This window comes from Rhinopithecus bieti, unplaced genomic scaffold, assembly GCF_001698545.2.
Source record: "Rhinopithecus bieti isolate Rb0 unplaced genomic scaffold, ASM169854v2 scaffold_12088, whole genome shotgun sequence".
NCBI classification, from domain to species: Eukaryota; Metazoa; Chordata; class Mammalia; order Primates; family Cercopithecidae; genus Rhinopithecus; species Rhinopithecus bieti.
Window position 1 is genome coordinate 4614437 of NW_016807975.1, and position 17605 is coordinate 4632041.

Here is a 17605-nt window from a genome sequence, read left to right on the forward strand (position 1 = left end):
CCACTAAGATACTCCTCAAGAAGAGCAACCCCAAGATACATAATCATCAGATTCACCAAGGTTCAAATGAAGAAAAAAAATGTTAAGCGCAGCCAGAGAGAAAGATCAGGTTACCTTGAAAGGGAAACCCTTCAGACTAACAGCGGATCTCTCTGCAGAAACCCTACAAGCCAGAAGAGAGTGGGGGTCAATATTCAACATTCTTAAAGAAAAGAATTTTCAACTCAGAATTTCATATCCAGCCAAACTAAGTTTCATAAGTGAAGGAGAAATAAAATCCTATACAGATAAGCACATGCTGAGGGATTTTTGTCATCACCAGGCCTGCCTCACAAGAGCTCCTGAAGGAAGCACTAAATATGGGAAGGAAAACCTGGTACCAGCCACTGCAAAGAGATATCAAAATATAAAGACCAACAATATTAAGAAGAAACTATCAACTAATATACAAAATAAGCAGCTAGCATCATGACAACAGGACCAAATTCATACAAAACAATATTAACCATAAATGTCAATGGGCTAAATGCCCCAATAAAAGACAAAGGCTGGCAAACTGGATAAAGAGTCAAGACCCACTGGTGTGCTGTATTCAGGAGACCCATCTCAAGTGCAAAGACACATGTGTGTGCAAAGACACACATAGGCTTAAAATAAAGGGATGAAGGAAGATTTACCAAGCAAATGGAAAGAAAAAAAAAAAAAAAGCAGGGGTTGCAATCTTAATATCTGATAAAACAGACTTTCAACCAACAAAGATCAAAAAGACAAAGAAGGGAATTCCATAAAGGTAAAGGGATCAATATAACAAGAAGAGCTAACTATCCTAAATATATATGGATCCAATACAGGAGCACCCAGATTCATAAAGTAAGTTCTTCGAGACCTACAGAGACTTACACTCCCACACAATAATAGTGGGACACTTTAACACCCCACTGACAATATTAGACAGATCAATGCAACAGAAAATTAATAAGGATATTCAGGACTTGAACTCTGCTATGGATCAAGTGGACCTAATAAACATCTACAGAACTCTCCACCCCAAATCAACAGAATATACATTCTTCTCAGCACCACATCACACTTATTCTAAAATTGACCACATAATTGGAAGTAAAACCTCCTCAGCAAACGTAAAATAATGGAAATCATAACAAACAGTCTCTTAGACCACAGTGCAATCAAAGTAGAACTCAGGATTAAGAAACTCACTCAAAACCACACACCTACATGGAAACCAAACAACCTGCTCCTGAATGACTATTGAGCAAATAATGAAATTAAAGCAGAAATAAATAAGTTCTTTGAAACCAATGAGAAAAAAGACACAAGGTACCAGAATCTGTGGGACACAGCTAAAGAAGTGGTTAGGAGGAAATTTACAGCACTAAATGCCCACAGGACAAAGTGGGAAATATCTAAAATTGACACCCTAACATCACAATTAAAAGAACTAGAGAAACAAGAGTAAACACATTCAAAATCTAACAAAAGACAAGAGATAACTAAGATCAGAGCAGTACTGAAGGAGAAAGAAACACAAAAAACCCTTAAAAAAATCAATGAATTCAGGAGCTGCTTTTTTGAAAAGACTAACAAAATAGACCACTAATAAAGAAGAAAAGAGAGAATTAAATAGACACAATAAAAAATGGTATAGGGGATATCACCACTGACCCCACAGAAATACAAACTACCATCAGAGAATACTATAAACACTTCCACGCAAATAAACTGGAAAATCTTGAAGAAATGGATAAATTCCTGGACACATACACTCTCCCAAGACTAAACCAGGAAGAAGTTGAATCCCTGAGTAGACCAATAACAGGTTCTGAAATTGAGGCAGTATAATAGCCTACCAACCAATAAAAGTCCAGGACCAGACAGATTCAAAGCTGAATTTTACCAGAGGTACAAAGAGGAGCTGGTACCATTCCTTCTGAAACTATTCCAATCAATAGAAAAAGAGGGACTCCTCCTTAACTCATTTTATGAGGACAGCATCATCCTAACACCAAAACCGGCAGAGACACAAGAAAAAAAGGAAATTTCAGGCCAATATCCCTGGTGAACATCAATGCAAAAATCCTAAATAAAATACTGGTAAACCGAAACCAGTAGCATATCAAAAAGCTTATCCACCACGATCAAGTTGGCTTCATCCCTGGGATGCAAGACTGATTCAACATATGCAAATTAATAAATGTAATCCATCACATAAACAGAACCCATGACAAAAACCACATGATTATCTCAATAGATGCAGAAAAGGCCTTCGATAACATTCAACACCCCTTCATGCTAAAAACACTCAATAAAATAGGTATTGAAGGAACATATCTAAAAATAATAAGAGCTATTTATGACAAATCCACAGCCAATATCATAATGAATGGGCAAAAGCTGGAAAACTGGCACATGACAAGGATACCCTCTCTCACCACTCCTATTCAACATAGTATTGGAAGTTTTGGCAAGGGCAATCAGGTAAGAGAAATAAAGGTTATTTGAATAGGAAGACAGGAAGTCAAATTGTCTCTGTTTGTAGATGACATGATCGTGTATTTAAATAACTGCATCATCTCAGCCCAGAAACTCCTTAAGCTGATAAGCAGCTTGAGTAAAGTCTCAGGATACAAAATCAATGTGCAAAAATCACAAACATTCCTATACACCAATAACAGACAGAGAGCAAATCATGAGTGAACTCCCATTCACAATTGCCACAAAGAGAAATAAAATATCTAGGAATATAACTTAGAAGGGATGTAAAGGACTTCTTCACGTTGTAGTTCCCTGAAGGAGAACTACAAACCACTGCTCAAAGAAGTAAGAGAGGACACAAACAAATGGAAAAACATTCCACGCTCATGGACAGGAAGAATCAATATTGTGAAAATGGCCATACTGCCCAAAGTAATATATAGATTCAATGCTATTTCTATCAAGCTACTATTGACTTTCTTCACAGAATTAGAAAAAAACTATTTTAAATTTCTTATGTAACCAAAAAAGAGACCATATAGCCAAGACAATCCTAAGCAAAAAGAACAAAGCTGGAGGCATCATGCTACCTGACTTCAAACTATAATACAAGGCTACAGTAACCAAAACAGCATGGTACTTGTACCAAAACAGATATATAGACCAATGGAACAGAACAGAGGCCTCAGAAATAATGCCACACATCTACAACCATTTGATCTTTGACAAACTTGACAAAAACAAGCAATGGGGAAAGGATTCCCTATTTAGTAAATGGTGTTTGGAAAACTGGCTAGCAGAAAACTGAAACTGGACCCCTTCCTTACACCTTATACAAAAATTAACTCAAGACGGATTAAAAACTTAAACATAAGACCTAAAACCATAAAAACACTGGAAGAAAACCTAGGCAATACCATTCAGGACATAGGCATGGGCAAAGACTTCATGACTAAAACACCAAAAGCAATGGTAACAAAAGCCAAAATTGGCAAATTGGATCTAATTAAACTAAAAAGCTTCTGCACAGCAAAAGAAACTATCATCAGAGTGATAGAAGAGGCAACTTACAGAATGGGATTTACAGGTCCCTATAGACATGGGACCTACAGGGACCTACAGACAGACAGAATGGGACCTACAGGACCTATAGACAGAACAGGCAACCTACAGAATGGGAGAACATTTTTTGCAATCTATCCATCTGACAAAGGACTAACATCCAGAAGGTACAAGGAACTTAAACAAATTTACAAGAAAAAAAACAACTCCATCAAAAAGTAGGCAAAGGATATGAACAGGTACTTCTCAAAAGAAGACATTTATGCCGCCAATAAACATATGAACAAAAGCTCATCATCACCGGTCATTAGAGAAATGCAAATCAAAACCACAATGAGATACCATCTCATGCCAGTGAGAATGGTGATCATTAAAAAGTCAGGAAACAACAGATGCTGGAGAGGATGTGGAGAAATAGGAATGCTTTCATACTGTTGGTGGAGTGTAAATTAGTTCAACCATTGTGGAAGACAGTGTGGCGATTCCTCAAGGATCTAGAACCAGAAATACCATTTGACCCAGGAATCCTATTACTGGGTATATACCCAAAGGATTATAAATCATTCTACTATAAAGACACATACACACATATGTTTATTGCAGTATTATTTATAATAACAAAGTCATGGAACCAATCCAAATGCCCATCAATGATAGACTGGATAAAGAAAATGTGGCACATATACACCATGGAATACTATGCAGCCATAAAAAAGAATGAGTTCATGTTCTTTGCAGAACTCATGGATGAAGCTGGAAACCATCATTCTCAGCAAACTAACACAAGAACAGAAAACCAAACACTGCATGTTCTCACTCATAAGTGGGAGTTGAACAATGAGAACACATGGACACAGGGAGGGGAATATCACACACTGGGGCCTGTTGGGGGATGGGGGACAAGGGGAGGGATAGCATTAGGAGAAATATCTAATGTAGATGACAGGTTGATGGGTGCAGCGAACCACCATGGTACATGTATACCTATGTAACCAACCTGAACGTTTTGTACCTGTATCCCAGAACTTATAGAATAATTTTAAAAAAGAATCTAAGAACTATATTTCAGGATGTAAAATAATAGCTTTAGAAGGAAAATTTCAGATACAAAAAAATGCAGAGCTAAGCATTGCATATACAAAATAATAATACTTTTAGTAACAGAGGTTGTAAAAAACGATTAAAAAAATCCTTTAAAGTATAGTTTGTGTGTTAAAAACAAATATGACTAACTATTGGACTACCAAAGCATGTAAGTTAGAAGCTGGGACAGAGGGAGTAGAAAATCTCAAAGAATCAACTGATAAATATTCAGAATAAATAAGGAGTTTAGCAAATTAATTAGATATATAACCAATGATCAAAAATATCAACTGTATTCCTATACACCTATAACAACCAGTTAAATATATATCCTAGATATGTTAAAAAATGTCATTGCAGCACTGTTTGTAAATAACAAAAAACTGGAAACAAAGTATCTGTCAATAACAGAATGAATATTGTGTGGCTTATTCATAAGATGGAATCCTATATAGCAGTAAAAATTAAAATATCACTTTTACATGCAGCAACATAGATAAAATCATCAGTGGTCAGGCACAGTGGCTCACGCCTGTAATCTCAACACTTTGGGAGGCCGAGGCAGGTGGATCACGAGGTCAGGAGGTCGAGACCATCCTTGCCAACATGGTGAAACCCCATCTCTACTAAAAATACAGAAATGAGCCAGGCATGGTGGCGCATGCCTGCAGTCCCAGCTATCCAGGATGTTGAGGCAGGAGAATTGCTTAAACCTGAGAGAGGGAGGCTGCAGTGAGCCAAGATCATGCCACTGTACTCCAGCCTGGGTGACAGAGCAAGACTCCGTCTCAAAAAAAAAAAAAAAAAATTCACCAGATTAAGGTTGAGCGAGAAAAGGGTATTGCAAAAAACAAAACAAAACAAAAACAAAAACATGCAATATAATTCCTTGTATATCAAATTCAAAAACGTTAAAAACTGAGCAATATATTGTTTAAGGATACAAATAAATGTGGTAATGGAAATCAGGGGAATGATAAACACAAGACTGAAGACAGTTGTTGCCTCTGTGAAAGGAGAGAGTAGAATGAGACTGAGAGGTACTCCACTCAGAGGACTTAAAAGGTAATGGTAATATACTTTTTCTTAAACTTGATAGTGAGTACATAAGTATTTGTTGTTTCATTATTATTTATATTTTACCTGTATTTTGCTGATACTTATATCTATTCAACATTTAATAAAAACAAGTATGAAACAAAGTAAGGAAATAACTATAAATTCAGGGAAGTAGTTGCTGGGGTACAGGAATGAGCATGGCACAGGGGAATGAATGCATTTAAAAACTGGGACATAGGAAACCTCTATGTGGCCTTAAATAGTGGTACTGAAATGTTCTACTTCTTGGGGGATGGGTCCATATGTCTGTTGTATTCTTTTGCTTAATAATTTGCTTGTATGTCAAATACATGCTTTTACATATATTGAATAATTCATAATAAAAATTTTTCTTAAAAAGGCCATTCAGGTCGGCCGGGCGCGGTGGCTCAAGCCTGTAATCCCAGCACTTTGGGAGGCCGAGCCGGGCGGATCACGAGGTCAGGAGATCGAGACCATCCTGGCGAACACGGTGAAACCCCGTCTCTACTAAAAAATACAAAAAAATTAGCCGGGTGAGGTGGCGGGCGCCTGTAGTCCCAGCTACTCGGGAGGCTGAGGCAGGAGAATGGCGTGAACCCAGGAGGCAGAGCTTGCAGTGAGCTGAGATCTGGCCACAGCACTCCAGCCTGGGTGGCAGAGCGAGACTCCATCTCAAAAAAAAAAAAAAAGGCCATTCAGGTCTAGCAGTACCATTCAACTCACCAGAATGCATCTCACTGTGTGAACAGCACTTGGATCTTTATGGTTGGCTGCCCAGTGAAGTGGGATCTTGCCTTCAACATCAGGAATCCCAATGTTAGAATCATGCTTGATGAGCAGTTTCACGTGCTCAGGGTTATTGTAGTAGGCACTCCAATGCAGAGCTGTTTGCTGCAAAATCGAGAGGTTCTCAGAATAACAACAGTAACAACAACTAACTTTCCCCAAGCTTTTACTATGGGACAGGCACTGTTACAAGAGTTTTATACAGTAGTTCCCCTGTATCTTTGGTTTTACTTTTCATGATTTCAGGTCTCTGTGTTCAACCAAAGTCTAAAAATATTAAATAGAACATTCCAGAAATAAACAATTTATAAGTTTTAAATTGTATGCCATTCTAAATAACATGATGAAATAGTGCTTCATCCCACCCCATCCTACCTGGGACACAAATCTTTCCTTGTTCAGCACATCCCCACTGTAGACATTCCCTGCCAGTTAGTCACCTAGCAGCCAACTCAGATATCCCATTCATTGTCATGATATTAGATTCACAGTGCTTGTGTTCAAGTCATCCTTCTTTTACTTAACAGCCCCAAAGCTCACAATTATTGATACTGGTGATTCAGATATGCCAAAGAGCAGCTATAAAGTGTTTCCTTTAAGTGAAAAGGTTAAAGCTCTCAATAAGAAAAATTTGTTGAGTTTGCTAAGCTCTATGGTAAGAACAAATTTATCTGTGAAACTGTAAAGAAGGAAGAAGAAATTCATGTTGATTTTGCTGTTGCATACCAAACTGCAAAAATTATGGCCATAGTGCCTGATAAGTGCTTAGTTAAGATGGAAAAAGTACTAAATTTGTGGGTGGAAGACATGAACAGAAATGTGTTCCTATTGATGGAAATTGGGTTTGACACTATCGGCAGTTTCAAGTATCCATTGGGGGTGTTGGAAGATATTTCCTTTGAACAAGGGAGACTACTGTCTATTTAATTGCATGCAGTCATCTTACTATTCCTGGGAGACAAGTATGTTTTTAAATTTGCATGTGATTGATGAGCAAACAGCACACGGAACCTAAGTAATCTGCTCAGGGACATAAAGGAAGTAAGTGGCTGAACTGAGATTTTAACCCAGGCAGTCTGACTCCAGAATCTGACCTCTTAGTCATGACAGTTATTTAGTTCATCCGGTACTGATAACACGGAGAAAGAGAAAGCGGCCCAGTCATTTATAAATAATCATCAACAAAGTAAGTGATGATCTTGATAATGCACATCTGGTTATCACCAAGGACCTTAAGAACGTGATAGGATGTTTTGAATTTTAATATCCATAAAAAATCCATGCATATGCATCTGGAACCCATTCCATATATCAGAAGATAAATTTTAATTTAACTACAATTTTAGAGGATAAAGTATTAGACCCAGTTATTGATGAAAAGATACATTTTGAAAATACAGCAGTACTTGCTTTTGTCAACCTAAATAACAACGTCTCTCTAAAAGAAAATAATTTTTGGCCAGGTGCAGTGGCTCATGCCTGTAATCTCAGCACTTTGGGAGATCGAGGCCAGATCACTTGAGGTCAGGAGTTCGAGACCAGCCGGGTCAACCTGGTGAAACCCCTTCTCTACTAAAAATACAAAAATTAGTCGGGTGTGGTGGTGCATGCCTGTAATCCCAGCTACTCGGGAGGCTGAAGCATGAGAATCGCTTGAACTCGGGAGGTGGAGGTTTCAGTAAGCCGAGATCATACCACTACATGCCAGCCTGGGTGATAGAAAAAGAAAAAAAAGAAAGAAAATCATGTTTATTTGGTATCTGGTAGTAGGACGTTGTTAAACTGTGTACGTAAGTAAAGGAAGACAAAAGTTTTTAAAAGAAAAATGAGGAGGATTACATAATTGTTTTCAAATGATGATCCTTGGCTACAAAGATCAATAACAAAGATAATGCCAGCGCAAGGCTGGAAGGGCAGTTGCTGGGCAAATGTCTTTGAAGAAGTAATTTTTGTGTAAGATTACGATGGCCTTTGTGCAAGGCTGTGGTTTTTGCACAGTTTGTGATTTTTTTTTTTTTAATCACACTTACAAGCACGAGAATCCTCTCTTTATGGCTTTCCCTGGCTCTGTCAGGTTTTGTTGTTGTTGTTTTAAACAGAAAGAACTCCATTTTGATTTTGACAATGTTCACACTTTATTTCAGATAAAAGTTAAAAATGATCATCTTGAACTTGTTGAAGTTGCTTTAAAATCTCTTCTGCTGTTCTCATCAACATACTTCTATAAGACTGGCTTCCTTATTAGGAGAATTATTAAGAAAAAATGTAAGAACTGTTTAAATTTTTATCAGCCCTCATGAGCAGCATTGTCAGCAATCCAATCTACAATTAGATAATTTAATGAGCAGGAACCAAGCCCACCTGTCACATTAAAAACTTTAGAAACTGACGTACCTAGTATTCCTTCAAGATGTACCTGTAGGCATTTAATATGAACAGTCACTATTTAACCTATTACTTTTGCTTACTAACAACTGCAGATTTTTAAAAAGCCACAAGTATAATAGCATTTACTAATTGCCTATAACCACATCTTCAATAAACAACATGTAATTCCTTTCTTTTCCTATGTTATACTTGTTCTGATTCTATTTACTGAAATTTAATACTACGCTGAACCTAACAGTAATCCTATTATCCTTTTTCTATACATATAAAAACTGGGGCACAGAGGAGTTAAGCAATTTGCCCAAGGATACAGAACAAGTTAAGTAGTGGATTCTGGGTTGAAACCCAGGAAGTCTGATACCAAAATGTAAGCCACTAAACCATTAGGCACTTAGGACATTGCCATGGCCATTTGGCCATCATGAGTCTAAACACTTATAGTAACTATTATGACTCCCTGTCAAATGTTGGGTTTTGGAGTAAAGGCAGGACTGGATTTTTTTTTTTTTTTTTTTTTTTTTGAGACAGAGTCTCACTCTGTCACCCAGGCTGGAATTCAGTGGCGCTATCTGGGCTCACTGCAACCTCTGCCTCCCAGGTTCAAGTGATTCTCATTCCTCAGCTTCCTGAGTAGCTGGGATTACAAGTGCACACCACCATGCCCGGCTAATTTTTGTAGTTTTAGTAGAGACAAGGTTTCACTATGTTGGCCAGGCCAGTCTTGAACTCCTGACCTCAGGTGATCCACTTGCCTTGGGCTCCCAAAGTGCTGTGATTACAGGCATGAGCCAACGTGCCCGGCTGACAGGACTAGATCTGAAGTCTAGTTCTGCCACTTGCATCTTGGGCAAAATTTTAATCTTCCTGAGCTTCAGTTTTTCCATCTGTAAAAAGGAGATGATACTACCTAACACACATGGTTGTTGAGAGGATTAAATGACAGAATTGAAGTGAAACACTTCCCTGAGATGTATGGAGATTTGGAATTGTTCTACCATGTATATATGTGGTAATTTAGGCCTTCTTCCTTGAAATTTCACATCATAAAAGGAAGCATTTGCTTTCTGGTCTTATTAGTGTTCGATTTTGAGTATCCATTACCTTGTTTTTATCCTGTGTATCCACTTCTCCTGGTGCCATAAACTTCAGCAGAAGTGCCAAACACTTAGGGCTCCTGTGCCGGGTGGTCAAGTGCAAAGGAGTCATCTCTTCCAGATCCTTTTGCATCCAGTTTGCTCTGCGTGTAAGCAAGAGTTTCACGAAACGATAATTTCCCTAAATAAAAAACAAGATATGATAAGAAAAAAATGTACTATGGGGTCAAATTTTTTTTAAATTTTAAAATGTTTTAAGTATGTTAATTATTCTCCTAGAGTAATAACATTCAGAGAAATTGATAAAGAAAAATGCTTGTAATTCCACTATACTCAGATATCAATTGTTTTATTTTTTTCATGTTTCCTTCCAATAACTTTCTTCATGAATATAATTTACATAGTGGCCGGTCAATATTTTATTGCAAATAAAAGCAACATGTTTTATTTAACCAGTCTACTATTGTTAACATCTAGAATATTTTAATATTTTATTTTGTAGAAAATGCTTCAATGTATATCTTTTTTCATATTTTTTTCTTAATTTTTTCACAAGAATAAATTATCAGGAACCAAATTGTTGGGTCAAAGACGTTTGCACATTTTACAGTGTTTGGTGTATTTTCCAAATTGCTATCTAACAGCAGCGATGTGTAGGTGTATTAGTTTCAGCACATTTTGACCAACATACTATCTATTATTTTTACTCAAAGTATAATAATGTGAAATAAGCAGAGATGTTAAATCCCAATTTACAGGTGAGGAAACTGAGATTCAAAGAAGTTAAATGTTTTGTTCAGGGCCCTCTGGTTAATAAGAGAAGGAAGATTAGTTTTCTTAAAGAGAGCTATTTATGGGTACAACTAAGGTAGAAGCAGCTTATTCAAAGTTTGGATACCAGACTCATATGGTCACCTAAATGCCAACTCAGAAGTCATGGCAGGCCCATCCACTTGCAGGCAGTACTCTCCATGTCAGTTAAATCCTCCAATCTGGTAGAATTAACCCACCTCAAGAGAGAAGCAGGCCAGGCGCGGTGGCTCAGGCCTGTAATCCCAGCACTTTGCGAGGCTGAGGTGAGTGGATCACGAGGTCAGGAGTTCAAGACCAGCCTGGCCAACATGGTGAAACCCTGTCTCTACTAAAAATATAAAAATTAGCCAGGTGTGGTGGCAGGCCCCTGTAATCCCAGCTACTCGGGAGGCTGAGGCAGAGAACTGTTTGAACCCAGGAGGCAGAGGTTGCAGTGAGCCGAGATCGCACCACTGTCCTGGGTGACAGAGCGGGACTCCGTCTCAAAAAAAAAAAAAGAAAGAAAGACAGAAAGAAAGAAGCTTAGCTACAAGGGCCACAGCAAGAGTGTTAATGAGCCAGGCCAACCATTACATAGTAAGTTTGTGTAACATAGGAGCTGTGAACAAAATAAGACTCTAAAAATTGTTCTTCTGGGCTCTTTTCTCAGGCTTAGTTCCTCATTTTTACTTCCAGTTGGAGGTTTCTATGTGCTTGGTACCTCAGATATTTCAAGGGCAGTGGGACCAAACAGTATTGCTTGATCAAGTTCTCGGCCTACTTTGTGCCTATTTATCTCTCCCTATTCAGAAGATAATGGCAGGCAGGATTATTTGTCCATTTGTCATCCTTAACCTTGTTAGAAGTGGGCCCTTTTAGCATGATAATGCATTGATGTTCTCCTATAAGGGACTATCAGTATTAGTAAGGAAGACTTTTTTTTTTTTTTGAGATAGAGTCTCGCTCTGTCACCCAGGCTGGAGTGCAGTGGAGCGATCTCGGCTCACTGCAAACTCCGCCTCCCAGGTTCACGCCATTCTCCTGCCTCAGCCTCCCGAGTAGCTGGGACTACAGGTGCCCACTACCACGCCCGGCTAATTTTTTGTATTTTTTAGTAGAGGTGGGGTTTCACCGTATTAGCCAGGATGGTCTCGATCTCCTGACCTCATGATCCGCCCGCCTCGGCCTCCCAAAGTGCTGGGATTACAGGCGTGAGCCACCGTGCCCGGCCTGGAAGACATTTTTTAATCAAGCAGACCAACCACTGTGAAGAATGTGCAGCTCTACAGCAAGCTTGTCCAAACCGTGGCACCTGGGTTGCATGCGGCCCAGGATGGCTTTGAATGTGGCCCAAAAAAATTCGTAAAGTTTCTTAAAACATTATGAGATTTTTTGCGTTTTTTTTTTTTTTGCTCATCAGTTATTGTTAGTGCTAGTGTATTTCATGTGTAGCCAAAGACAATTCTTCTTCCAATGTGGCCCAGGGAAGCCAAAAGATTGGACATCCCTGCTGTAAGGCAAGATTACTAGAGTGACAATGAGGTGCTGAAGGACTAATGAGAACTAACTGCTTGCCCACAGGGGCAGAGATGGGACTGACTCAGTCCACCACAGGGGCAGAGATAAGAGAAGATAAGAAAGACTATGGCTAGGAAAGAGGATCTGTAGACTGTCTATATTAGATGGGAAGACTTAGAATAGGTGGAAAAGCCAACGGACTCTACTGGATATTTCCTCTCAGAGAGGCTTCCCTTGAAGACCCTAAATAGAACTTACTTTGTTATTCTTTATTCTAGTACCTATTCATTTCCTTCACAGTACTTTTCTCAGTTTAAATAAATTAAATCAGTTTAAATCAATTAAATAAATTATCCTCCTATGCCTCTATTTTCTTATATATAAAACAGGGGTAATAATGGTACCTGAAATTATTATGCATATATATTTGTTTGTTTCTCTTCTGTGTGAGCTCCCTCACAAACTGTAAGCTCCATGAAGGCAGAGACCATGTTTTATTGATCTCTGTGCCCAGCATAGTTCCTGGCACAGAATAGGTGCCTAATAAATATTGCTTGAAGAAATGAGTAAATAAGAAGAAATGAAATATCTTCTAGAGGTTTTTGTTTTCATTTAAAAATTCTTATCTGCAAGCCTGGTCATGGTGGCTCGTGCCTGTAATTCCAGCACTTTGGGTGGCCAAGACGAGCAGATCACTTGAGATCAGGAGTTTCAGACCAGCCTGGCCAATATGGTGAAATCCTGTCTCTACTAAAAATACAAAAATCTTAGCTGTGTGTGGTGGTGCAAGCCTGTGGTCCCAGCTACTTGGGAGGGTGAGGCATGAGAATCTTGAACCCAGGAAGTGGAGGTTCCAGTGAGCTGAGATTGCACCACTGCACTCCAGCCTGAGTGACAGAGTGAGACTCTGTCTCAAAAAAAGAATTAAAAATAAATAAATAACTAATAATAAAAATTCTTATTTAGAGTTGCTATATTAGATCATAACAGTTAAGAATCTTAATTCTCAAATACCTGGTATTTGATTATTCTTACTTTTAATGTTTCATTTTCTGAGCTTCATTAATAGTGTACATCATTTATCTGGACTTCTCATTTCATTTGATGTCAGTTCTTGAGAAGGAAGATGCTAAAATTTCCTCAAGAGGGCACCCTGCTCTAAATTTCTTGCCATCTTTTCTTTGAAAAAAAAAAGTGTCCAGGAAAAACAAATCTGTGTGACACTTCATACCGAAAAATAAAGTTTGACCTTTCTGAACATAACATTTCAAATATTACAGAATAATTCATCACGACCTTTTAAAGATACTCAATCAGACAGTCATTTTGATTGTGAAATTACAGGAAAAGGGAAGGAGAAGAAGGAAACTAGTATATGTTGATGGGGGTAACGACTGAGTTACAGACACAGTACTTGGCGTATTTACACTTTACATTATTCTGAGGACTCTACCCTCACAAGACACAGTGCAACCCAGTAATGATATTTACTCATTCATTCATTCATTCATTCATTCAACAAACATTCATTGAGCCTTGTTATAAAGCAGATAACAGTACAATGTTTGTGCTTTGTTTTACTTACTACAAAGCTCTTTAACATAATTTCATCTTTGTTTCTCACAGAAGTATCATTGAAAATTTTCACAGATTAAATAAATTATCCTCCTATGCCTCTATTTTCTTATATATAAAACAGGGGTAATAATGGTACCTGAAATTATTATGCATATGAAATGAGATAAATGATATTTGTAAAAGTTCTTAGAACAGTGCACAAAGCAAATGCTCAGATGTTTGCTATTATTATAAATAGTTTTCCAGTGTGGAGTATTCAACAAAACATAGATGGTCAGATAGAACCAAGAATGGCCCATGATAAAGGGCATGCAGATAGAAAGATCTGATTGTAATATACACAGTTCAGCTGGTGATTAAGAACCAAGATTATGAAAAGGTAAAAGTAAAAATAGTTAGAAGGTTATAAATAGAGTAGTCCCCCTTTATCTGCTGGGGATACATTCCAAGATCCCCAGTGAATATATGAAACTGCAGATAGCACCAAACCCTCTATATACACTATTTTTTTCCTATACACACATATCTATGGTAAAGTTTAATTTATAAATTAGGCACAGTAAAAGATTAACAATAACTAATAATAAAATAGAACAATTATAATAATATACTGTAAGAAAAGTTATGTGAATGTGGTCTCTTTTTCTCAAAATACCATAGTATTTTTAGACCATGGTTGACCACAGTAAATGAAATCACAGAAAGCAAAACCATGGATAATGGGGAATCACAGTAGTGGTTTTTCTGTTTTTTTTTTTTTATACTGAGAAAGATGTCTATATTCTGCTTACAGATAATGATGATATAGGACCAACAAAGGCATAGCCAATAGGAATTTAGCAGGTACCCTGGGGAGGAGTCAGCTATATGATAAGGCCAGCATCTTCTATTTCAAATGACAGAGACCCATCAGATATTATCTATGAAGACTGGACTAGAAACAATATAATTTATCTGGACCAAGACCAACCTGTTTGTTCTCCTAAACAAGCAACTGGTTGGACACAGTGGCTCACACCTGTAATCCTAGCACTTTGGGAGGCCGGGGTGGGAAGATCACTTCCGCCCAGGAGGTCAAAGCTGCAGTGAACCATAATTATGCCACTGCGCCCCAGCCTGGGTATCAGAGAAGACCTTGTCTCAAAAAAAAAAAAAAAAAAAAAAGCCCATTGTATGCAGATTCAATCTTTGGGAATGAGCAGAAAGGACAGAGAACTTTAAGTGCTAAAATCAAGAGAATATTTCTAGTATCAACGGAACAGAGGAAGATACTAGTTTGAGGCAGCACGCTAATTTGACACCCTCTGAAGGTTGTGTGACCCTTCAGACCCATGTTATAGGCTACTTTGCTTCCTGTAAAACCTTCTCATTATAGAAAGTCTAAATACTTCCTCAATATTTCTTGAACTGAGGAGTTCTCATGTTTTTGAGAATATTCTTACAATGCAAATACTTTCTGGAGGATTTGGAAGTTAACCTATTTTTTTGGGTGGGGGGTACAGAGTCTCGCTCTGTCGCCTAGCTGGAGTGCAGCAGCACAACCTCAGCTCACTGCAAACCTATGCCTCCAGGGTTCAAGCAATTCTCCTGCCTCAGCTTCCTGAATAGCTGAGATTACAGGTGCCTGCCACCATGCCTGGTAAATCAGGGTTTCGTCATGTTGGCCAGGCTGGTCTCGAACTCCTGACCTCAGGTGATCCGCCTGCCTTGGCCTCCCAAAGTGCTGGGATTACAGGTGTAAGCCACTGAGCCTGGCCTGGAAGTTAATCATTGAATATAACCTGTTAGAGCCATACAGAAACTGATCCTGTTTGGAGGACTGTTTGCTTTAGGGTCTGCTTTTATAATTTTGGAGTGGGTAGGAAATAGTATAAGAGTGAAGGAGATCATAGATCAAAAGAGTATATATGCTTAAGAAAATTCTGATGGTAGGTAAGCAGAAGTAAGGGAGCTGAAGTTACAGGACGGTCTTGATTTAGTCATTTAAAAGGATGTTACGCTGCTATGATCAGGTCCATCATGCTTCTGAGATGTGAAAACATTTCCCAATATCTCTGAAACAGTGAATAATTTTTTTTTCATTAGGTGGTCATAATTTTCATCTAAATCTTCCTGTAATTAACACCAAGAGCTTCTTTTGTCGGTCACATAAAGATTATGACACTTTCCAAATGACATTCTCCAAATGTATGAAAAGGGTGAAAGAGAATGAAAAGTTCTCTGACCCAGAGAATAGCACTTGAAATGAATCTGGGAAACAAATTAGCCCAAAATGTGAATTTTAACTTGAATTTTTAACTTTATATTTGTGGTTCCTGTCCAGTTCTCTTAAGATGAACTTCCTTTTTTTTTTTTTTTTTTTTTTTAAAAAAGCATGTAGTTATTTAATGGTATAACAATGATATGGAAGATTTTGAGCAAAATATTTTTGGTATTTTTGCTTTAGATTTTCATTTTAAGTAATAAAACCTAACAGATAAAGTTAATACTTCTTTTGTCTCCCCAGTTCCATTACCTTTTCTCCGTCTTTGGAGACTACTATCCTGAATTGGGTGTTTATCATTCCAATGAATGTTTTTCCACTTCTATTTCATACAAACATATATATATCCATAAATGACATAGTATTGTTTTACATGTTTTCAATCTGTATAAGTGGTATTGCAAGAATTGTGTCATTTTTTACTCAAGGCAGTGTTTTTCAGATTTATTCATGTTGCCTGGGTTCATACATTTTCACTGGAATAAGTATGCTGTCATATGAAAATAATATACTTATTCATTTATAGAGTAATATTTAGCATGTTTCTCATTTTTCACAATTACAAACAATATTGTAATGAATATTCTCATACATATCTCCTGGTAAGTACATAAGAATTTCTGAAACTTCTGGGTTGAGATTGCTCTCTAAAATAGCTACTCCAAGTTAACACTGGTAACAATAATATATGAGTTCCTGTTTCTCCACATCCTCACTATACTTTGTTTCGTCAGACTTGCTAATTTTTGCCAATCTGATGGTTTACAGTTTTTTGTTTTGTTTTTTAATAGAAGGGGTCTTGCTATAGCTTGCCCAGGCTGGACTCAACTCTTGGGCTCAAGAGATCCTACCACCTCAGCCTCTCAAGTAGCTGGGGCTACAGGCGTGCACCACTCTGTGCCTGGCTTACAGTTGGGTTTTGATGTGCATTTCCCGAATTGAGGTGGAACGTTTTTACATGTTTGTTGAATATTTGTTTCTTTTGTAAATAGCCTTCTTGTGTTGTAACTCATTTCTGAACTTGGCTATTTTCTTTTTTATTTTTTTTGAGACGGAGTCTCGCTCTGTCTCCCGGGCTGGAGTGTGGTGGCCGGATCTCAGCTCACTGCAAGCTCCGCCTCCTGGGTTTACACCATTCTACTGCCTCAGCCTCCCGAGTAGCTGGGACTACAGGTGCCCGCCACCTCGTCCGGCTAGTTTTTTGTATTTTTTTAGTAGAGACGGGGTTTTACCGTGTTAGCCAGGATGGTCTCGATCTCCTGACCTCGTGATCCACCCTTCTCGGCCTCCCAAAGTGCTGGGATTACAGGCTTGAGCCACCGCGCCCGGCTGGCTATTTGTTTTTTTCTTACTGATCTATAGGCGTTCTTTATGTATTCTGGATACTAATTCTTGGTTGGTTTTGCAAATATTTTATCTGTGTGGCTTATCTTTTTGCTTTCTTTATGCTCTCCTACTAGCAATGAAT

At 38.1% G+C, this 17605-nt stretch overlaps 1 protein-coding gene across 11 annotated transcripts in view; it reads right to left on the bottom strand.

Moving 5' to 3' along the window:
* The window catches only part of INVS (inversin), a 235046-nt gene that overhangs the window by 73311 nt on the left and 144130 nt on the right, over positions 1-17605 (bottom strand). For all 11 annotated transcript variants that reach the window (XR_001887727.1, XM_017884326.1, XM_017884321.1 and 8 more), the window contains 2 exons: positions 9994-10167; positions 6442-6609 (listed from right to left, as the gene is read on the bottom strand). Coding sequence is in view for 10 of the 11 variants with exons in the window: in XM_017884326.1 (XP_017739815.1) it covers positions 6442-6609; positions 9994-10167 (342 nt within the window). In the remaining variant the exon portion in view is untranslated. The remainder of the gene's footprint in view (positions 1-6441; positions 6610-9993; positions 10168-17605) is intronic.